The sequence below is a fragment of the Elephantulus edwardii genome, unplaced genomic scaffold (assembly GCF_000299155.1).
Source record: "Elephantulus edwardii isolate Elephantulus edwardi_28Jun2011 unplaced genomic scaffold, EleEdw1.0 scaffold00010, whole genome shotgun sequence".
Classification (NCBI taxonomy): domain Eukaryota; kingdom Metazoa; phylum Chordata; class Mammalia; order Macroscelidea; family Macroscelididae; genus Elephantulus; species Elephantulus edwardii.
In genome coordinates this window covers 33,837,030-33,861,872 of record NW_006399760.1, presented here as the reverse complement: position 1 = coordinate 33,861,872, position 24,843 = coordinate 33,837,030, and the positions used below count along the sequence as shown (strand labels likewise).

Sequence of the window (24,843 nt, the reverse complement as noted above, 5' to 3'; positions counted from 1 at the left end):
TTGTCACATCACTGGCTGCTGAGAGAGATCCTCTTGATTATGTCCTCAGTCTAAACAATAAATGGCATCTTTTAAAATATGGGATGTTTTAATAGCATTTTGCTAGTAAGGTGTTACTGAATTAATCTGTAGTATTCGAAGACTTGGATTACAATCCTTTTAGTCTTTGAAAAGTGTGGGAGAAAGACGGGTCCATCGGCATCTATGAAGATTACAGCCTTGGAGACCCGTGAGCAAGCGTAGTCTGCACTAGAGAGTTGCTTCACTTCAAAACTGACACAGAAGCAATGGTTATAGATGATTTAATGATGGTTTCTTACTGTTTTTTTTTGGGGGGGGGAGGATGTTGGAGAGGCTTTTCCCCTTGGAAAAAGAATTATGTTTAGCCTTGTAAACTAGCCTTTGTGAGTTAGGCACATAGCCAGAGATGATTATGTGGGTTTATTTTTAATATTGCTGAGAATTCAGAAGTTCTTCCTATGTTGTCAGAAAAATCTAACATCCCAGTCCCAATTCTGCTTTTGAACATTTTTGAAAAGCCTACTCATTCTTCAGGTCTTCTTAAGAGAGCTCTCTTTTTAAGTTTTCTCTTTTCCATCTAAATTTTACCAAGTCACTGAGCCATTAGTTCATATAATGGTTTCTAGGTTCATGATTCTTTTCTGGATCTGCTTCACCATGAATATACTTCTTAACATGTTATAACTGTGCATTAAGATGTCTCAGTCTGTGTATGGGGCTCTTTCCTCAATCTAGTGCTACACTTCTTTTAATGCTCCTTAAATCTGTACTTGCATGCACTATAACAAAAATCCCTGGGTCTCTTTTAGAGTACTCTTAAGTGACTTATGTCACATGGTACTTCTGTGATTAGTTATTTAAATATCAAAGCTTAGGGTCTAGTTACAAAAGATGATGTAAAGAAATTTAATAAAAAAGATGAGTTTTCATTTTCTCATCTAATAAGCACTTAATGAATACTTATCAAAAATAGGCACCAGAAAATTGAATAAAATATAGTTGCTGCATTTCAGAAACTTGACACATATTAGAAAAAGTGTGAAATATGGGCAAAGTGTACATGATCTAAAAACTGATCATAGAGAAGTACAGGGCAACATGTGAATTTTAAGTAAAGTATAGATAGTAACGTTTATTTAGGAGAAAGATCTACTGAGTAACACATGAATTTAGTACAAAAGTATAGAAAATCAGGGAATATTTCATACAGAAGTTAAGTGGAAATTGAGAAGATAAGTTCACTTTTGACATTGAGCGAACAGGGTCTGCCACACTAGTGAAAAACATGAGCAGAGCACTGGGACCAGAATAGTCAAGACATGTTTGAGGAATGGTTAAGTTATGTCATTTGACCACAGGATACTATGTGAATGGGAGGGAGCAGGATAAAAGTAGATTGAGCTACTTAAATGCCACAGGAAAGATTTTTCAGCCTTATTAAACAGTGGTTAATTTTTGAAGGATTTGGAGCTGAAAAGACCATTTATTCCTTGAACATATATGTGCTGAATGCCTGCTCTTTGCATTTACCAGGCTGGAGATAAAATGAGTAAAAAGAGACATGGCCCCACCCTCATGGAATTTAGAGGTAGACAGATGGTAAGCAAAAAGGTGCAAGCTTGGCAAGGCTATGGAACTTTATTTTCTTTGAGAAATTATAATGCAAAGTGGTCAGAAAAAGATTGATCTCTGGGGAAATTTTAAACTGAAAGTTACAGAATGAATTAATTAGGTAAAGAAGAGTATGGACCAACTTTAAGGCTAAGTTAACAGTTTATGCAAGACTCCTTGGGGTGATGGAAAATGGTTAATAAAGGCCTGTGCAGAAGGGTAGTGGAAGGAATAAAATAAGAAGGAAGATTTTCATGACTATGGAGAGATTTTCATTTCCATAATCTTATGAAATTAATATGTATCTCAGCCAGTAAAAAAATACATTTCAAGTACTTTGTTGATTTTTACTATGCTTTTTATACTATCAAAAGCTGTCAAGTTTTTGTTTCCATGTTTTTCTAACAAATGTAAAAAAATTTTTTTTTCTTATTTCTGCCTAGCATTAGGAAACACAAGGTAAAAACTTAGTAAAGAGCTTTGAGTTCTGCTGGTGTCTGCTGCTGTATTTTAAGTAAAGGTAATTCACGCACCAGACATTTTGAGAAATAACAGTAATAACACTATTCTCTTGGTATATAGGGTTGGATGTGTCCAGAACCTGCATCAGAAAGGGAGGACTTGGTATATTTTGAGCATAAGTCATTTACTAAATTATGCAAAGAACATGATGGAGAATTTACTGGCGAAGAAGAAAGCAGTGCACATGCACTAGAACGGAAGAATGACAACCCCCTAGATATAGCTGTAACCAGGCTGGCTGATTTGGAGCGGAACATTGAAAGAAGGTATCTGAAGAGCCCCTTAAGTACCACCATTCAGATCAAACTGGATAATGTGGGCACAGTTACTGTCCCTGCTCCTGCACCATCCGTTAGTGGTGATGGTGACGGGTAGGTTATTGAGATTAACTTGAAAAATTATTGTGCTTCTTTGCTAATTGGAGCCTATTTTCTATTGCCTGTTATCTATGTATCTTCTTGTATGTCTGTGATCCGTATGGATCATGCTATTTGCATGATGCTTTGTAAAAACATTTTTTTTTTGTTATGTGCGTTGATAATCTTTGCAAAGTGATCTTACATTTACCTGGTCGTGACTAAGCTTTGAGGCACGTAGCCACAGTCTGTGCACTACATCAAATTTAGTTGCTTAAACCTTATACTTACTGGCTGTTACATGTTTTTTTGTCATTGCTTGGCTTTCAGTGTGATGATTGTTTCACATTCAGTAGCCATAAATGTAGACATGACCTACTTAATTTTTCTATATTTCAATGCAGAGTTGAAGAGGATATTGCTCCAGGGCTCAGGGTCTGGAGAAGGGCATTATCAGAAGCTCGCAGTGCTGCACAGGTAGCTCTGTGCGTTCAGCAGTTACAGAAATCAATAGCATGGGAAAAATCAATTATGAAAGTTGTAAGTGTTTTTATTTCAGAAATACTATAACTAATTTACTTTGTTCTTTTCCCCCAACTTCAGATCTTTCTTAATTATATAACTTATTGTCAAAGTAATGCATACTGTACTTGAGAGTTGGCCTAATTTTTAAATACTGAATAATTGGACATTTCCCTCCTTACACTGAGCTTTATGAGATGCCAAATGTGTTCTCTCTTCTTTTTTAAATATGTCTTCTGGCTCTTGCAGACATTGTTTTTCTACGTTTTATCAGTATATTAGTTGATAAACGAGATATTGTGAAGGACCTTTCACCTTGACATTCTAAGTTGACAGTATTCTCTAATCTCTCTACTGCTTTCCTGTATTTCCTTCAGTTCTCATCTTACTTCCAAGAAACACTCAGAAAAGTAAATAGCAGATAATCCATTCTTCTGACAATTGAAACTTTTTTTACCTTCTCTTATAAGTTCAGTTAGTTATTACCAAGCCTGTATTTTGTACCAGATACCTTAATGCTCTATCTTTTTCTAAAATCAACAAAACAGCTCTATATTTTATTTGTTTCTGAGGAGTTCTTTATTTTAAGTCATTTGTAAGTTGTCCCTGTTATATATTTTCTGTATTATATAAATGATAATTATTATATACAGACTTTGATGAATCACATTCGCTTTAAAGTTCATGCCTTTGAAATTTATTTTCAAGAGTGGCTTGAGGTGAAATTACTTAAAATAGCTGATCCCTGAGGGAAGTGATCCTTAAATAACAGTGTTTGTCCCGTTATTTTCACCTCTGTGCTTATACTGTGTAAGGCCTAATTCATTCTGTACAAATAAATGTAGTTTCTTCTGTAGTTTTTTTCACTTCTTTCTGAAATTTCTACAGACTAATGAATTTCCAGTTTAGACCATATGCTTAGTATAAGAGTTTTCAAAATCCAGATTAGAATTTACCATAAATTTTAAAGCTCCTTTTCTTTCTTGTGGTAATGTCTTTTATTAAGTAACATTTTTATAGTGCATCTCTTAAAATTATAATGTAAACCAGTTTAAAAGTTTCCTTAGAGACTTAGATTGGGTGAACTCTACATAATATTTTTAAAAGAGCAATTTTACATAAAAATTAAATTCATGCAGTTAAGTTTCTTATCTGCACCAAATCAATCATTAAAATGTGGTCAGTTAATAAACCTATACTCTGTACAAAGAAAGGAAAAATTTACAGTAAGGCTTTTTTTTAACCCAAATTTATGTTAACCTTTCCCATACTGTTAATACATCTCCCACACCTCTTTTTAAGGTTTTACAGTACTTTATTCACAATGAATCTACCCTGAAAAGTGACACTTGTATTATTTAAAGAATAATGAACCCCCCAAAAAAGATCCATGAACACTTTTTAACCTTTCATTTGGAATTTTAAAGTACCTATAATAGTCCTCAGAATGTCCTAAACAGAATTTTGAAGTGCTCAGCATCTGGACAAGTGAACCCTGGCTTAGAGACAGAGCCTACAGGAGCTGTCATAATTTGCTCCCAGATAATTCTCTGCGTAGAGTATGCTTTATAGTATTGTTAGTGTTAAAAGCTAGGCAACATCTATTCCTTTTTCAATTGTAATAGGAAAGGAAACCAAAGATTAATATATTTGCTTTAATGTAGTGTGAGCTATTCCTGTGAATAGCTCTATTCAAAAGAGCTTCAAGTTTTCTTTTTGCCATTATTTCTAAATGAATGTTAGAAAATAATTCTATTGTTTTAATTCTAAGCGTGAAAGAGAAGACTTGTCATATTTTAGGTATCCTAGAAAACAGTATGTATATCTGCTATTAATCTTATTTTTAAATTATTTATTTAACAAGTATTATTTTAAGGGCATAAATATAACTTTCCAAACACATGGGGTCACCACGGATCAGAATCTACTGGACAACAGCAACGCAACACTATGCATATTGAGGACTATTACTTTTTTAGGCATTCTCCAATTAAGATTTAATGTTGTATTGAAAAGTTTAAAAATTAAGCTATCTTATTTTTAAGATTATATGGTTATATAAATTTAAATTAGTATAAATGACTTCTAGTTTAAATGTTTTTATTATATATTGCTATAGATCATGTTGTAGTACAGCTTAACATATCACAAAAGAGGGTTAGCTCTTAACCTTTTTAGTAGATTTTGAAAGAAAACACATTTGTGCCTGTCTCTTTCCCTTTTTTCCTTTCCCTTTGTGAAATTTGTTGTATAAAGTAAACTACATTACAAAATTAAGAAAACTTTGCCAATTAAGTCCTTCCTAAGTTGAAATCCACTCTTTGCCAGCAGGTGTTTTTTTTTTTCTTTCCTTTTTTTGGTTTATACATTAGCTTCATGATACTACTAATTTTTCAGTAGAGGGGAAAGATTTCAGCTTTAGAATATAAATCAGGACTTCTTAAATTCTTTAATTTCTTATATATATTCTTTTAAAAACATTTTATAATGAAATACGTATTTGTGTTACATATTTGATTTGGGATGATTTTTTATTTTCCAGGTTTCTTTCTTTAAACACTTTAAGATATATTTTAAAACAACCAAAACAAAAAGGTGAATTAATTCAGTAAAACTCTGGGTCCATCTTTTGCTATTGTACATAATCTCAATCCAAATGCAAATTTTTTAATTTGTTCTTTAATATAACTAAACCTTATTCCTTTCCCAGGCTGTCACAAGGATAAAAAGATAATCAAAGATAAAACACATTTTTTTGAAACCACCACATATAAAAGCTTTCATTGCTTTATGTGCTCTAATGTCATGTTAATTATTTCATATGTTAATGTGTACTTGCTTCTGAAGTGTGTGCAGGCATTGAGCCCTTAGCTTTGTTCTTTGCGGTGTACCTGAAATGTGCATTGACCCCAACAGAACTGCTCACCTGTCATGTGGTCCATATCTGTGTAATGAGAGATACATAGATGTGTATGGCTACTGTATACTTGTTAGCAAGCGGAATGTTCATTACTAATATTCATTAAGAATTTTGGTTTCTTTAACATCCCAATAAGTGTTATTTGAAGCAGCGGGCTAACTTTGACTGGTTTTCATGCATTGTAGTACTGCCAGATCTGCCGAAAGGGAGATAACGAAGAGCTGCTGCTCCTCTGTGATGGCTGTGACAAAGGATGTCATACATACTGCCATAGACCCAAGATTACCACGATACCTGATGGAGACTGGTTTTGCCCAGCTTGCATTGCTAAGGTAAGAGAGGTGTAAGACTAAGCTTTTAAAATATCACATCAAATTGCTGAGCTTTATGGTTTGGATTTTACACAATATGTAATTCACATAGCATTAATTTTATAAAGCATATCAAGAAAACAAAGATTCTCACCACTGGGCCAATTGGCAGCATCAGTATGGCTGGTGAAGAGATTGAGATAGTTAACAATTTTCGTTTACTTGGCTCCACAGTCAACACTCTTGGTAACAGCAGCCAGGAAATCAAGAGATGAATTGCATTGGGAAAGTCAGCTGTGAGGGACCTCTCAAGAGTACTGAAGAGCAATGACATCAGGCTGGAGACTAAGGTGTGCCTGATCCAGGCTGTGGTCTTTGCAATTACGTGCTGTGCATTGGAGAGTTGGAAAGTGAATAGGGATGATAGAAAAAGAATTGATGCCTTTGAGCTGTGGTGCTGGAGAAGAGTGTTGAATATACCATGGACTGCTAGGAGAGCAAACAGGTTTGTCCTGGAAGAGGTGAAGCCAGAATGCTCCTTGGAGTCAAGGATTCTGAAGCTTCATCTGACATACTTTGGGCATGTTGCAAGGAGGGACTGGTCCTTGGAGAGGGACATCATGTTTGGCAGAGTGGAGGGACGGCACAGGAGAGGAAGACCCTCGATGAGATGGATCGATTCTGTGATTGGAGTGGTGGGAATGAATGTGTTTGCAACAGCGAGGTTGGTATGGGATAGAATGGCATTTAGGGCTTTTGTACATAGGGTCGCTATGAGTAGCAAATGACTCGATGGCACATAACAACAACAGTACGAGAATGATAATATAAATCACAATGTAAATAGAAGAATCCGTGAAATGATAGATAGATAGATAGATAGATAGATAATAGAGAGATAGATAGTTGCAGAGTACCATTGAGTTGGAACCGACTCATAGTTAACCCTCCAGTAGGTTTTCAGAGACAGTTAATTACATGGGAGGAGATTGTCCACCCTTCTGCCACAGAGCAGTTGGTGGATTTGAACCATGTGCCTTTGGGATTGCTTCAAAATTTCAGTACATATATAAACAACACCAAAAAAATTTACTTTTTTAAGTGTATGGCTCAGTGGGGTTAAATACAATCATAAAGTGGTTCAACCATTACCATTTCCTAACTTCAGAGCATTTTCATTCCCATAAGACCCCTCCAATCCACTAGCAGTTATTTCTAATTTCTCCCTCTCCACATTCTTGAGAAACTACTAATCTATATTATATCTCTGAATTTGCCTATTCTGGACATTTCATACAAATGGAATCATATTTGGGCTTTTATAACTGACTTTTTTTATATTGCTTATTGTTTTCAGGGTTCATCCATTGTAGAATGTAAATGTACTTTTTAGGAGCCAAATAAATTCTAGTATGTGGATGGATATAGCGATTTGTTTATCCATCTGTCATTTGATGGATATGTGGAGATTTTCCTACTTTCTTGGTTATTATGAAAATTCTATTAATTTTAAGATTATAAGTCTTTATGTGAATGAATATTGTATTCTCTTGAGTATTTGCCAAAACATGGAATTGCTGGGTCATATGGGAAGTATAAGCATTTTAAGTCATTTCCCTGTAACTTTTAAAATAGAGTCCTGTAAACTCATACCATTGATTAATTAAGAGAGAATATGATGAAGTGGAAAGGAATGGGTTTTTTAGTTAGAAAAACAGGATAGAGGAAAGAAAAGCATCAGCTTGTAATGATTTACTTAGTGTTTCTTCAGGTTCTGTTTGTTTAGTGTCTCTTCACCTCATTCGTCCTCTCCCATATTTATTCTCTTGACCTAAGAATCACCATAACTACAAACTTTTCATAAACTCAGTCCAAATATTCGTTGTATATAATTTCAATCTTTCCACTCATTTTTTCCCCAACTCATTTTCTACAGCTTTTTGCCCTACCAGGACTTTCTGTTGACTAAAATCTTGTCACTGTCCCTTTCTCTTTCCTCCTAATGTTGTATATTACCTGTCATTATTTCATTTTCATAGTCATTGCATTCACCTTTAACTTCTTTACTTTTCTCATGTGGTAAATAGTAATTCTGGTCAATCCAGTTGTCTTCTCCAGTACCCACACCTGTGTGTCTTAATGTGATTGGACAAAACTCCAAGCCCTACTCACTGGTGCCATCTAAATTCAGTATCAGTAACCTCACAGGTCCTGAAACACTGCATGCTTGTCTGTATTCTAAAATCTCCAACTCTTTCTTTCCCAGCCATATCTTTGGCTGAAGGCTTCCCTCCCAGCCATCAGAAGAAAATATCACAAAAACACATTGCCTCAAGTTGTAATACTTAAGGACACTATATTCAGAATATTACATGATCCAGGAAGCATAAAAATAAAAGATGGAAGGAGTACACAGAGTCACTATACCAAAAAGAATTGACTGACACACAAGAATTTCATGAAACAGCAAATCTTCAAGAGGCCATGGTGATGGAGGTAGTTCAAGATGCTCTGAAGGAATTGGCAAAAAATAAGGCCCCAAGAGTTAATGGAATACCAGTTGACATTCAGCAAACAGGTGCTTCTCAGGATGTACTCACCAAATTATGCCAGAAAATCTGGAGGACACCTGGTTGGCCAACTGACTGGAAGAAATCCATATTTCATCCCATTTCAAAAGAAAGGAGACCCAACAGAGTGTGGAAATTATAGAACAGTATTACTGATATCACATACAAGCAAATGATTATTACCCAAAACCAACTGGAATAGTGCATCAACAGAGAAGCTGACTTTATAAGAGGCTGTGGCTCCAGAGACATCACCAATGTCAGATGGGACTTGGTTGAAAGCAAAGAGTACCAGAGGAATATCTATCTGTGTTTCATTAACTATGCAAAAAAACATTTGACTGTGTGGATCACAACAAATTGTGGCTTACCTTGAGAAGAATGGAAATTCCCAGAATACTTGATATGCTATGTGAAACCTATACTTGGACCAGGAAGCAGCCATCAGAACAGATCAAGGAACTACTGCATGGTTCAAAATCAGGAAAAGAGTGCATCTGGAATGCATCCTTTCTCCATACCTTTTCAATCTATATGCAGAATGGACCATTTGGGAGGCTGGACTTTATGATGAGGAATGTGGCATCAGAATTGGAGGAAGATTCATCCTACATTATGCAGATGACAACCTTACTTGCCAAAACTGTTTTTGTTGCAGAAGGTCAAAGACTGCAGTCTTAATATGGATTGAAACTCAACATCAAGAAGGCAGAGATTCTCACTACTGGGCTAATTGGCAGCATCATGATAGATGGAGACGAGATTAAGGTCATTAACAATTTCAATTTGTTCAGATCCACAGTCAACACTCTTGGCATCAGCAGTCAAGAAATCAGAAAAGAAAACACAAGTGCTCTGGGGAAAACTGCTATAAATGACCTCTCCAAAGTGATAATGAGCAATACTGTTAGTCTGGAGACTGAGGTACACCTGACTCAGGCCATCATATTTTTAGTACTTTCTGTGCATCAGAAAACTAGACAATTACTAGAATTGACAAAAGAATAATTCATGCCTTTGGGTTGTGTAGTGCTGGAGAAGAGTGTTGAACATACCAAGACTGCCAAGAGAACAAACATGTTTATCCTGGAGAGGTTGTAACTAGGCTGCTTTTTGAAGCCAAGGATTTTCAGGCTTCTTCTCACATACATTGAGCATGTGGCATTGAGGGGCAAGTCCATGGAGAGGGATATCATTCTTGGTAGGGTGGAGAAGGAAGACCCCAGATGATGAGATGAGATTGACAGAGAGACTGGAGTAATGGGGATAGGTTTGTTGGAGACAGTAAGACTGGCTCAGGATAGGGCAGGGTTCAGAACTATTACACATAGGGTCGCACTGAGTCACAGACGAGACTCAATGACTCATAACAACAACCATAACAGTGGACTAGATGTTTATGTTTCTTACTCTAATAAAAAATTGAGTATTTTATATTTAAGGTCAAGTTAGGGTTTATAAAAAAATATCATCTGTTAATTCATAGATATTTATACATTTCTATACCATGTCTTTTTTCTTTCCTGTGCCTATTCCTATATAGATCTTTGAAATTAAGTATTTTTACTCTGTAGATTTATGTGTATGTATATATTTGTCACAGAATAAAAAAATTTAAGGCTTATGTGTGTGTCCATCCATATTTATTGTTGTTGTTGTTGTTGTTGTTGTTATGTGCCGTCGAGTCGCCTGCGACCCATAGCGACCCTATGTACAACAGCCCTAAACTCCGCTCTGTCTTGTGCCAATCACACTGTCTCTGATACTCCCATCCCAATTATCCCAGTCACTGAATCAATCCACCTCATAGAGGGCCTTCCTCTCCTGCGCTGTCCCTCCACCCTCCCAAGCATGATGTCCCTCTCTAAGGGCCGGTCTCTCCTCACAACATGTCCAAAGTAAGTTAGCAGAGCCTCAGAATCCTTGCCTCCAAGGAGCCACCTGGTTTAACCCTTTCCAGGACAAATCTGTTTGTTTTCCTAGCAGCCCATGGTATTCTCAATACTTTTCTCCAGCACCACAGCTCAAAGGCATCAATTATCCTTCTATCCTCCTTGGTCATTGTCCAACTCTCTGATGCATAACAAGTGATTGCAAAAACAATGGCCTGTATCAGACGCACCTTAGTCTCCAGAGAGACACCATTGCTCTTCAGCACTTTGGAGAGGTAGGTCCCTAACAGCAGACTTTCCCATGGCAATGCGCCTTTTATTTCCTGGCTGCTGGTGCCAAGACTGCTGACTATGGAGCCAAGCAAACTAAATTATACTCACAAACACACACATTTTACAAATTTCAAATTCAAGTAAAAGCGAGGCATATTGAATTCCTTGTGGAGACTATGGCAAAGAGAGCCTCATCTCCCTGTAGCTGTCAGGTCTTTTGTTCCATCCAGTTGTCATGTATGAATGTAGGCCCAGTATTCCAGGATGTGCAGATATCCCAGAAGAGGTCAAGATTATGAGTTATCATTAGTGTCCTCCCAAATTTTAAATGTTGGCAATAAACTGAAAATTTTTAGAGCCATCCTATGAAGCCAACAGCACATCCTGTGGGCTACTTATAGTCTGTTCTCCACCACATCTGATAAATGTATAAGTAAAACAGAACTGCATCCTGCAATGTGCCATCTGATAGATTCTGCCTAACACCCTCTGAAGTTTTTTTGGGTTTTTGGGTATGTTTCATTTTGTTTAACTTGGGCTATCGAAAGATGCAGAGAGAAAGGGTCTCTGCCCCAGAACTCAGTAGTCAGGTAATAGATTAACTCTGTAATTAACTCTCTAACATGTGCCCTTAAATGAGTTGTTTTTCCTAAGACTTCAGGACCATAGCATCAAGAGACCACAGAGTAAATTGGTATAATATAGACCACAAAAACAGATGTTCTACAGGGTTCTACATCTTCCTTGATGATTAAGATTTACTGGGATTTTGAAAGCACCCAGGTACAGTGATTGATCTATCCCTGTCCAGAACAAAGAGCAAAGAAATCAAAGATTTATAGAAACGGTGCAGAGAACTAATAGACTATTAGAGACTTAGCTGCCACTAACTAGAGACCAGAAGAACTTAATGGGGCCCAGCTGTCACTGCTGTTTGCTCTGAAGGGGATCACAGAAGAGATTTGGACACGGAGAAAAACATAGAGCAAATCTCAGAAGCATAGAAGTGACCAGGCTTGTTGGTCTAGTTGACACTAGTGAAGCCCCTGAGGTTACAACTCTTAGAAACCCTTTGAACCTGAACTCAATGTAGTGTTGTTGTTGTTGTTGTGTACCGTCGAGTCAGAACCAACCCATAGCTGACTCTCCTGCAGAGTTTTCAGAAGCAGTTAATTGCATGGAGAAGATTGCCCGTCCTCCTCCCGCGGAGCAGATGGATTTGAATCACATGCTGTTGGGATTGCAGTGCAGCTTCTTGCCATTAGACCATCAGAGCTGTAAGACAAAAGTAAAAATCATAAAAATTGCCAGGCTAACGGCTCTAATAGAGACAGGCAGACCCCCCCCCTCCAGAATTATGGCCCATAGTTACCCTTTTAACCTGGAACTAAAGTCAGCCCTATTGGCTCAACTGTCAGGTAAACTATAGACATGCTTATGAGGTGAATGCTAACATTAGGGAAATACACCTTAAAACAATCAACCATATAAAATCAAGGTGGCAGTATTTGCCAAGGGAGATAGCTCAGAATACCAGAAGGGACGGTATAGAAGGATAAATGGAAATAAGGGTCACAAGGAGGAAATGTGGAGCCTAATTCATGTCATAAAATCTATGGGAATGTTTCTGTGGAATATCAGTTTGCTCTGTAAATTTTCACTGAAAGCACTATTTTAAAAAACCATTTTTATGTATGTGCCCCTACACTGTCTAATTTGGTAAATTAATAAGCATCACTTATTAAAGCAAAAATTATATTGAGGTATCACTGTTTTTTTCTTAAACATCACAAAGCCTACTGGTTCAGTGATTTAGATTTCGTATTTTCTTAATAATATTAATTTATCAGTAAATGATCTCAAATGTTTTTGTTCAAATTGGCCTATTAATGAAATTTTGCTGGTTTTTTTTAAAATTTTACATAACACATCTATTTCATCTTCACTAAATGCATTTTTTCTTATTGTGTTAGGCATCATCTTTATCTTTTTAAAATTCTTTTAGAACACTGAGTTCATATTATATTAAAACCATAATAATCAGAATTTAGTGACTGAAGATTAACAGACTAAGTGGGGAAGAGATTTAGTAAAATATTTTTATTCAGATAGTGATAAATAGTAGTAACTCTTCGGTATTAAGGGAAGTGTTGGATTTATTATTTATCTTAATTTGGTAAGTTAAAATATCTCCTCTACTGTACTTTTAGGGAGCTCTGGTGGCCTAGTGGCAAGGAGCTGTGCTTCAATCCCAAAGATACGTGGTTCGCGGCCAGTAGTTGCTCTGCAGGAGAAGGATGGGCAATCTCCTCCCATGCGATTAACTGCCTTTGAAAACCTGCCGGAGGGTCAGCTATGGGTCAGTTCCCACTCGATGGTACACAACAACAACAACAACAACATTGGCATATTAAAAGTATAGTTGTTGTTATGTACCATCGAGTCAGAACCGACCCATAACTGACCCTCCGATGGGTTTTCGGAGATAGTCAGTTGCACGGTAGCAGATTCCCATGGAGCACCTTGTATATTCAAACCACCTTGTTTAATGGGAGGGGGGGAAAAATCTCAGAACACTTTTGGAAATAATTGAATCATCAACTTTCTAAATGTGAAATAGTATTTTTTACTTACCTTGTTAGACTTTCATAATTTAAAACACTACAGGTTTTATTTAACTATTTGTTTATGCTTTGGTTTGTTTGTTTTTTTAAATTAAAGGCAAGTGGTCAAACTCTGAAAATAAAAAAACTTCATGTCAAAGGAAAAAAGACAAGTGAGCCAAAGAAAGGCAAGAAAGTCCCTTTAGCAGGGGACACTGAAGATGAAGACTCTGCGTCTACAAGTAGTTCACTAAAAAGAGCAAACAAAGACCTTAAGAAAAGGAAAATGGATGAAAACACTTCCTTAAACGTGTCAAAACAAGAAAGTTTTACTTCTGTTAAAAAGCCCAAAAGAGATGATTCCAAGGACTTAGCTCTTTGCAGGTACTAAGTATTTACAACAATCCCTTTTCCTTGTTTAGAAATTCTTCTACTGTATTTAAGGTTATTTTTTACAATTGCAATTAAATGTATTTATCTTTTTTAAATACATTCATTTTCATTAAGCTTTAACTTGTATAAAAAGTGCAAGAGCCCCAAGGAGAAGGCCATATCTGACTTCTCCTGACACCACCAAGGGGAATTGTCCCCACAAACAGCATCACAGAATAAAAGCAACTCCTATGAGGTCAGACATGTCCCCCAGGCCCACCTTCTATTTCTAGTAATTCCAACAACAATCCTACTGCTCTGCTAGGCCCCAAATCCATTGCAGTAGTTACACAGACAACACAGAACTGGGCTTTTGTTGTGCAATTTAGTAAGGATGTTAACAGACTATAATTGAGGTTAACAGCCAGAGGCATTTAGTTGGGCCAGACAGCTTTTTAAGCATGGTCTTTCAGGCTCTTGGGCCTTCAGTCTCATGACTTAGATTCGTTTAACAAAATTCCTTGTCCTGCCAGTTACAGTGTCTTCCCTCAGTCCTCCAGCAGGTGTGGGTGAAGGCCTCTGGCTCTGGGCGGCAGTCCCAAGTCTGCTCTGTCACACATTGGTCACTGGTTCTTTGCTGAGGCTGTTGCTCTTTTGTGGATCCTCTGGCTCGTGCAGAAATCTCTGGCCCCAAAAGACACACAAGGCTTTCTTTTCATTGTTGAAGTTGAGATTTCCAAATTTCTGCTGTTCAGTCTGCTCACTTTTAATGACAAGACTCGCCAATTCCTTATGGATAGGCCGCACATCCTGTTTGCATGATCCCACCCATCCTTGTGACAAAGGCAAACTCAATGGCTAGGACAGCCATTCTGAACAGTAAACTTTTGACACCACACTTTTAAAACTATAATAGCTATTTTAATTAGATCATTCTATAATGAAAATTCTAGAGCATAGAGACTGACTGCAAACATTATTTTCTTTAGTATGATCCTGACTGAAATGGAAACTCATGAGGATGCCTGGCCTTTTCTACTTCCTGTAAACTTGAAGTTGGTTCCTGGTTATAAGAAGGTTATTAAGAAGCCTATGGATTTTTCCACCATTAGAGAGAAACTAAGTAGTGGACAGTAAGTAAATCCTTTCTATTTAGTAATAGTTTAAAATATCTCCAATATATACCATTTATTTGTGCAAAGACATTATCAGAGCAACCACCCATAGGAGGTAATATGTAATCTAGAGCCCAGAAGTTAGCACCTTGCCTTGTGAATCATGTGAATTTAATAAAAATTACCTTTGAGTATTTTCAGATTATAATAGTTCCAGAGTAGAAAATAACTGGAATTTTAAACTTTTTTTGAGTTACTAGAAAATGCTAAAAATACATTTCTTAAATATGAAAGGAAACTTATTTGCTCCTCTCCACAATGCTGTCCTTATGATCCTATCCCAAGAGTAAAATAATATCCTGGTCACGGATAATGATTTCTGTTAGACCTCCCCAAATTCATATAGCAGCATTATTGTAGTGAAATTTGGTTGATTCTGAGCAATGATCTACTTTGGAGCCACAGGAATAAAGCCATTTATTTACTTAAAGAAGCAGTCCACACATGGGAGTGGCTAGGAATAGTGAAACTGCGTTCCCTTCTGTTTCCTGTTTCCTTGATTTCTATGTAACAGTCGAGCTTGATGTAACACAAACCCATTGATTTAGGCAGTCTCAAAAATTAAGGGAAAAGAACTTTACATTGAAACAATAAGTATATATTACCTATTTTCAATTACATTAGTATTGCTATTAGTATTAGGATATAATTTAGGTCTCTCTGGGTCTTTGGTGACAATTACTGTACTCTGTAATTTCAGTGCAATTTAGAATTGCTTACAGTGATCATAGAGTCCCTCATGCAGATCAGTTTATCAACTACATTGATGAATATTAAGGCTGAAATGTCAGCCTTTCAAATGATTATGTCTACTTTGTTTTATTTTCAAAAATTCCAGTAGGGATGTACCCAAATTTAGAAAACATTTAAAACCATTAAGACTGTTGGCTCTAATATGGGCCAAAAGCTGATAACGCATAATTCTACTGTTTTTTTCTGTGTTTCAAACTACGCATGTTTAAGAGACAGCACTGTTAGGGAGCTCTAGTGGCCTGGTGGCAAGAAGTGGTGCTGCAATCCCAAAGGCACATGGTTCAGATCCACCACATGCTCTGCTGGAGAAGGAGGGGCAATCTCCTCCTGTGCCAGTCAGATCCAACTCAGCAGTACACAACAAGAAAGAAAAAAAAGAAAGAGACAACACTATTGATTGTATAATCAGCATGGCCAAACAATAAAAACTTCACAAAAGGAAGACTTTACTGGTGTCAGAGCTAACCACTGACTTTCATCTTCCTTGATCCTGCAATTTCCTAGAGAGAAGAAACTTAAATATTAAAATACCAAAAGTCAAGGCTTAGAAATTTACAGAGAATTAACAAAAAGCTACAAACTGGAGTCCCTTTAGAAAATGAGCCATGGAGGTTATTGAAGGAGGTAGGGTAGAGGCAGGAAGAGGGGAAACCATTCTGTATAATCCTATTTGCGATATCAACAGTGTGGAAGGTAAGATTGAGTGAATTCATACTCCCCCCCCTCACTTCAGGCTGTTTAAATAACTCAGACTAGTGTGTTAGACACACCAATCCCCATTGCCAAAGTTACTGTATCAATCCATCTCATCTGGAGTCTTCCTCTCTTATGCTGTCCATCCACCCTGTCGAGCAGAATGTCCTTTTCCAAGGACCGGTCTCTCCTAGCTGGGAGCCCAAAAAAGTGAGAAAGAGCTTCAAAATCCTAGTCTCCAAGGAGAGACTTGGTTTTACCCTCTCTAAGACAGACTGATATATTTTCTTGGCAGTCCATGGTATGTTCAAGACTCTTTTCCAGAACCACTATTCAAATTAGTGAGACTGGCTCAGGACAGGAAAAGGTTCAGAGCTACTGTACATACGGTCACTTTGCATTGCGAGTGACTCAACCAATAACGTTTTATGACGAGGCAGAAATGGCATCCACTTCCTAAACAACATGCCTTCAGAAACTCTATGAATGTTGATGAATGTCGTTAGCTATAGAGGGGATTCAGGCCTTTTGTTCATGGAGTAGCTATGAATCATGCTCAACTCGAAGGTATCAACAACAGTGTGTTAGAACAGAAGTTCTGGTGGATTGTTACATGTTGGACTACCTTTCAGTACTACCAGCTGCTCCAAGATGAGACATTCTATTCCTATTTAGATTTATAGCTTCTGAAAACAAATGGAGGAGTCTCCACAAGTTGGAATCATTTGTATGGCAATGACTTTGGTTTGGTTGTTTCAAAATTAGCACCAAAGTCCCTAAACAATATTTCAAATGTGTAAGATAGGAACTGGAGAAGAAAGAAAGTACCTGTTGTATCTTTCTAGACTCCATCAGCTGCCCCAGCCCTTTAAAGAAAGGCTATGAATGTGGGTATTGGATTTAGCTCTTCCTAGAATTTCCTCCTGCATTTTAGTCTCCCTAGCATCAGTCATTAACCTTTTCTTGTAGTAAGTAAGGAACAGAAAGCAAACTTGCTTTCAGGGACTGAGGAGGAATCCAGTGGAGTGATTCTGCTTAATGGGTACAAAATTTCCTTTGGGGTTAGATTTTCAATATAGATATGTAGGTGATGAGTTCACAACTTTGAACTGTTTAATTTTAAATAAAGTTAATTTAATGTTATATAAAGGCCAACTTAGAAATTTGTGATTTTGTTATAATGAGGTTTTCTTTTTTTTTCTTCAAGTATTAATTTATCATTATACATAGAGTGAATGACTATAAGGAGTTTCATAAGGGAAGTACAACTCCAGTGTCTGACAGTTACTTGTAACAGGCAATTAATTTAACATTCAATTTATAATAAGAATAATTTTAAAATTTTAATTTCAAAAAGTCTTCTTTCAAAAATATTGAGATAACTTCCACTGGCTTTAAATGAATCACTTTCTTTTTGCTTGGGCACATCTGCTCACCTTTATCCTCTCTGTTCTTACACAGCGGAACAGAATTGAACTGCCAGAAGAGCACTGAAGCCATGGTGCTTCACTGTGCATTATCCTTTCACCAGAGATAATGTTGTGAGGATTGATGTTCCTGGAAAAGGGATCCAGTTCCACATGTTAGCAAGTTGATTGAAACTTGTGGTGAATCCCACATATATCCTTGTAGAACTGTGTTCCCAGACTTTTGAAAAAGCTAATTATTTGTTATTGCCAGGTCTTTCTTCCAAGATGCCTCTAAATCTCCTACCTCCTTTTTTTAATACCTACTTTAAATACACATAAGTAAAATAACATCTCTGAAGGAAAAAGAGAGATGAGAAAAGGAGATTTTAGAATATTTGTTATTTGTAAAAGCTGCAGAGGAAATGAATTGTGTGGGAGATGAGAGTGTGTGTGTCTGTGTCTGTATGATGTTGTTGTTGTTATGTGCCATCGAGTCACCTGCAATTCATAGTGACCCTATGTACAACAGCCCTAAACCCTGCTCTATCCTGGGCCAATCTTACTGTCTCTGATACACCTATCCTCATTCCCCCAGTGACTGAATCAAACCATCTCGTCGAGGGTCTTCCTCTCCTGTGCTGTCCCATTCTCCAAGGACCGATCCCATCTTGCAACATGTCCAAAGTATGTCAGATGAAGTTTCAGAATCCTTGCCTCCAAGGAGCAGTCTGGCTTCACCCTCTCGAGGGCAAACTTGTTTGTTCTCCTAACAGACCATGGTATATTCAATACTCTTTCCTAGTGCACTGACCTCTTCTAAACCTAGCCTGCACTTCAGGTGTTCTCTGTTAATGTGCAGTTCCAATCGTTTTTGGATAATATTCAACAGAATCTTACTTGCATGTGATATCAATGATACTGTTCAATATTCTCCACACTCTGTCAGATCACCTTTCTTTGGAATGGTAACAAATGTAGATCTCTTCCAGTCAGTTGGCCCGGTAGTTGTCCTTCAGATTTCTTGGCACAATTTGGTGAGCACATTCACGGCAGCATCTGTTTGTTGAAATATGTCAATTGATATGCCATCAATTCCTGAGGCCTTGGTTTTTGCCACTTCTCTCAGATCAGCTTAAACTTCTTCATCACCAGAGGTTTGGCTCTTGCTTATACATTATTACATTAAATTCTTCTGTGTCCACCAATTCCTTTTGGCACAACGACTCTGTATACTCTTTCCAACTTCTTTTAATGCTTCCTGAATCATTTCATAGTCTAGCCAAAGCATCCTTAAGTATTGCAACTCAAGGTTTAAATTTGTTCTTCAGTTTCTTCAGCTTAAGAAATGCTGAGCGAGTTCAGCTCTTTTGATTTTCGGACTCCAGCTCCTTGCACATTTCATTGTAATTCTTTACTTTGTCTGCCCGTGCTGCCCTGAGGAACTCCTTAATATCTTGATTTCTTTGCGCTCCAGTGCAATATTTATACAGTTTCTTCTGACATCCATGTTGATCTTTTCTTCCTCCTTTGTGTTTGTAATGATCTTTTGCATTCTTCCTGAATAATATTATCTTTTAAAAAATTTATTTATGTGTGTGTGTGTGTGTGTGTGTGTGTGTATACCATTGAATCAAATCTGACTGTCACAGGAGGAGATTGCCCCTTTTTCTCCAGTGGAACATCTGGTGGATTCGAACCACACACCTTCGGAATTGCGGCACAGCTTCTTGCTGCTAGGCCACCACAGATCCCTTTCTGGATGATATTCTTGATATCCTCCCACAGCTCATTTGGTCTTCGTTCAGTAATGTCCAAAGCCTCAAACCTATTCCTGAGATGTTTTGACATTAATATGGGATAGACTCAAGGTCAAATTTTGGTTCCTGTGGACTTGATTTTCCTCAGCTTCAGCTTGAACTTGCATATGAGTAGTTGGTGGTCTGTTCCACAGTCAGCACATGGCCTTGTTTTCACAGCTGATATTGAGCTTCTCCAGCAATTCCTTCCACAGATAGAATCTATCTGATTCCTATGCATACCATCAGGTGAAATCCATGTGTATAACCTGCGTTTATGTTTCTTTTAAGATATATTTGCAATGAATAAGTTGTTGATTGTGCAAAATTCTATCGTTCTATCTCTGGCTTCATTTCTATCACCAAGTTTATGTTTTCCAACTACTGATCTTTCTTCTCTGTTCCCAACGTTTGAATTCCAGTCACCCATTATTATTAATGCATTTTGATTGCATGTTTGATCAATCTCTGACTTCAAATGTTGGTAGAAGTCTTCTATTTCCTCCTCTTTGGCTCTGGTTATTGGTGCATATATTTGAATGATGGTGGTATTCACTGGACTTCCTTGTATTCATATGAATATTATTCTGTCACTCACAACATTGTATTTCAAGACTGATCTAGAAATGACTTTTTTAACTGTGAAAGCAACCCCCTTGTTCATCACCTTTTCATCTCCAGCATAGTAGATCATATGATCCTCTGATTCACAATGTCACATGCCAGTCCATCTCATTTCACCAATACCTAGTATGTCAATATTTATGTATTACATTCATATATATATATACATACATTATATTAATTATTTGTATAATAAATTATTTTAAATATAGCATACTAATTTTTTAATATTTCTTTAGATTTTTTATAATTTTAAACTTATATGGTATGTACATCTATCATGTTTTATGTAGTTTATAGTATATATTGTGTAATAAATAAGGTACTAAGTTAATATCCTTTGTTATTATTATTATTATAATTTATTCTATTACATTCATTTATATTATTTTCATCCACTAGTAATTTTTGAATACCAATAATATATCTAAGCTAAGAAAACATGATCCAGTTAGAGGAGAGTTAAAAAAGTAGCTGAGTGAGCTAATTCCTAAAACAGACTTTTTGATATGTCATACAGACTATGAATCCATAACTGCTGTTTATAAAAGAATATCACACATTTTAGATACCAGTTTAAATATGCTATTGTTGTGTGCCACTACGTCAGAATTGACCCATAGCAGACCCTCCACTGGGTTTTCAGAGGCAGTAAATCACCTGGGAGGAGATGGCCCATCCTTCTTCAGCAGAGCAACTGGTAGATTTGAACTGCACCTCTTTGAGATTGCAGCGCAGTTTCTCACCACTAGACCACCAGAGCTCCCTAGTTTACAGTTTCCTTTTTTCTCTTTTATTCTTTTCACTTTATCTTTTCTTGCACTTTATTTTTATTTACAAAATAAAACCCAACCACAAAACCAATATTATGTGTTTTCTTTCAGGTACCCAAACCTTGAAACCTTTGCTGTAGATGTCAGGCTTGTTTTTGACAACTGTGAAACATTCAATGAAGACGATTCTGATATAGGCAGAGCTGGCCACAGTATGAGAAAGTATTTTGAAAAAAAGTGGACAGATACTTTCAAAGTGAGCTGAAGTTATAATAATATTTTTTTTCTTATAAACAAGGACAAATGAGACCAGCAATGTGAACTATACTTACATAAATGTGCAAGGCACATAATGACTTTTATCCTGAAAATATGTATCAAAAGGAAAAAACCTACAAAAAAAAAACCTTACAAGAAGAATGATAACATTTTTAAAGGCTTCACTCCTACAACAACCAAGGCCCTTGGTTATTGGTTTATGTGATTTATCAGCTAATTTAGGTAGAACAGGGAAGCACACCCAAAGAATTTTCAAAGGAAAGGGTGTTATAGTGCAATAGCAATTAAAATATATCAAATCGCACTGAATATTCAACACCAGAGCTCTAACTTGGGAAATGGTTCTCCTTTCCCACTCAATAAATATCTATTTTTCATTTTTTTACTTTGTAGTTTATTTTTTAGTGAATGTATTTAATTTTATGAATTATTTATGATTAAACCACATCCAGAATCTTCGTTTTCTGTGAAAAGGAAGAACTAGAAAAATTGCTTTAAATCTTGAAACTACAACAAGGAATGTTTTAAAATATAAAACAAAGCCAAGTTAAACTGTTTACACTGATGTGCTATAAAAGCACCAAAAATAAACTTTACTGTAGAGTTACAAGTACATTTATATATATGTTGCTGCATCACTTGTGTAGTTAAATTGTATTTCAAGACAGTGAAGAAAAATTAACATGTATATACTGTTCATTATTGTTTATATTAAGTCTTGTTTTAAATATGTATTATGTGTATATATTGTTTGCAGACATTATTGTTTATGCCTTAGAAGGATTGTAGCATTTTATTTAGTCTGAAGGTAATTATAGCTATATAGCTTGTACAGTAATTATCCTCTACCAACACTGTGGCGTCTCCTTAATCTTGGTAGTGCCTGCCTTTGAAACAGGGTGTAGGGGATATTAGTTTTCCATTTTTCTATTTTGTTATATAATTTCAAGCCACCAGGGCCTAAATTAAAGTATAATCATTTGTATCCATGTGGAATAAAATTGTGACAATTTCCTACGCACACAGTATTTTTTCATAGAAACATTTCCCTCCCATTTGCCTTGCCTCACAAATAAATTTAAAAGATATTTGTAACCACTGTGTTTTATCTACTGTGTGTTGTGGTGGCCTGTTGGAGGCAAATAGATCAGAATTTTTTTTGTACCTATGTAAGAGTACTTGAAATTTTATTTAAAATAAAATGTTGTGGAAAAGGTAGCATTCTTTTTTAGGAGTGTTATTTTTCACTACTATGTGTGGCACGGATACAATAAAAGACTTTTGCAAACTAGTGGGTTTTTTTTTAAGTTTTTCTTCATGAACTTGAAAATGACATGCTTTTCAAAAAGGAAGTTAATATAAATTTGACTTCTGCAGAATCCTAAAAGGGAAACAAACGGCAGACTGTGATAGAAAGGATCTTAGGGGAGGTGGAAGAGGGTGGTCTATGATGGGACTTTAATGAAGCTCATAATCTTTGGACTTTCAGTTTTTATTTGCATCTTTGATATGCAAATATCAACATTCATATTTAAGGTTTTTCTGATATAAGAAATGTCTCTTGTGGTAGACGCATCTTAAATCATGAGCTAAAAATTAAAGAAATGTATTTTTATACTCTGTGAAGCTCTCTGCTAGGCTCTGGGGAATCGCTAATAAACCAGGCAGGCAGAGCCCTGCACACAGGAAGCTTACCTGTAGAGAAATGGTTCTTAGAGGATACACATGCAGTGCTGCTAACAATGCTTTGCCAAGCATTGAAGAAGATAAGTCTAACATGAAAATGTTTCAGAGCCACAGAAAATCCCTAGAGTTTGTGAAGGCCTGTATGAAAATCAGGTAACAGTGTGTAAATGTGCCACTGATGCTAAATCAGTGGCATGGTATATAAAAGGCCTGGATTTTTAATTTATATGATTAGTGCAAGATTTTCTGAGTTTTTCTTAAATTTGGAACTTTTACCTTGAGAGTGATATATGCATGTATTAATTATAAGGTAGATGATTTAATAAGAGCCTTGATAAGAGTATCTTAGTGATATCTCACAAATAGCTCATAAATGAAAAATTTAATACCTACACACATACATGCATACACACATACACACTCAGAGCTGATAGCTTTTCAAGAGTAATCATTTCTTTTAGAAATAACGCAAATAACTCACTGCTCTCACCGTAATTAACTTAGTGACCCCACATTCATTTGCTAGGCTGTAAATCTTAACCAAGAGGAGACTGCCTTTCTACCTCTAAGCCTCTAGTGATTTTGAACTGCTTACTGGAGATGTGCAACCTTTGGGTTAACAGAATACAATAAAGACCCTGCCACTAGAGCCTCTTTTTAAAAGTGAAGATCTCTAAAAAAAGGAAAACTGGATAAATACTGGCTGATTGGGACTGGCATATCCCTAATTATTAATAACAAAAGGGTAGCCTTTTAGGAAGTTAAGTGATAAAGTCAACCTCAAATCAGCAACTCTGTGAACTACTCCTTGCTCTATCCTACACCATCCACACAGTCTCTGATATGCTTGAGCCCGTTGTTGTATTGTTGTTGTGTGCTGTCCAGTCGGAACTGACCCATACACTTATCCTTCTCTCTTGTGCAGCTGGTGGATTCAAAGTGTGTGCCTTTGAGATTGCCCTACAGCTTATTAGGCTACCCTCAAGCCCATTAGTGGGCACAAATTTAAGATCCCTGGCTTAGTAATAAGGATTCGTGTCATCAATCAAAGGGTATGTGGTTTGAATCCACCAGACACTCTGCAGGAGAAAAATGAGTGATCTCTTTCTGCAGTTTACTACCTCTGAACACCTGCTGAAGAGCCAGGTGTGAGTTTCAACTAATTTTGGTACATAATAGTGAACAAAGTGGAAAATAAAAGGCTGAAATTGAATGAGGGACAATTACTACTATATCTTTGTAGATCATTTTTTAAATAAATGGCTAGTACATTTACATGCCCAACGCTGGATGTATTCTCACTAAAGCCAAAGTCATTGTTCTCAAGTATTAAAATCAATCAATCAATCAATCCTAAGCCTACATCTTCTCCTTTTAGTCCTAATTGAGCATAAATTGTAAAACCTGTCTGCCTTCTGGCTTAGATTTAAACTACCTTTCAGTTGGTAAACAACCAACCAGAATCCACACTCTTAAAACTAGAAGTTACTCGTTAGTTTGAAACAATACAGAAAGTAAATTAATATTTAGTTATTAACCCTGGCGAAAATCAGGTAAAATTTATTTATGGGTGTATCTTGAACTCAAAACTAAATTTCCATGAATATAGCTTATTTTTGTTATGAATTACAAATAAAACTCATTGCAAGAACTAATTTGAATCACAGAAATGAAGCCACCAA

At 36.4% G+C, this 24,843-nt stretch overlaps 1 protein-coding gene across 1 annotated transcript in view; it reads left to right on the top strand.

Annotated features, from left to right (window-relative positions):
* The window catches only part of BAZ2B (bromodomain adjacent to zinc finger domain, 2B), a 324,998-nt gene extending 302,232 nt beyond the window's left edge, over window positions 1–22,766 (top strand). Inside the window, exons 32-37 of the mRNA XM_006880802.1 lie at window positions 2,215–2,420; window positions 2,915–3,050; window positions 6,138–6,284; window positions 13,720–13,985; window positions 14,963–15,106; window positions 21,308–22,766. Of these exons, the coding sequence (XP_006880864.1) occupies window positions 2,215–2,420; window positions 2,915–3,050; window positions 6,138–6,284; window positions 13,720–13,985; window positions 14,963–15,106; window positions 21,308–21,461 (1,053 nt within the window). The 3' untranslated portion in view covers window positions 21,462–22,766. The remainder of the gene's footprint in view (window positions 1–2,214; window positions 2,421–2,914; window positions 3,051–6,137; window positions 6,285–13,719; window positions 13,986–14,962; window positions 15,107–21,307) is intronic.
* The last annotated feature ends 2,077 nt before the right edge of the window (window positions 22,767–24,843 follow it).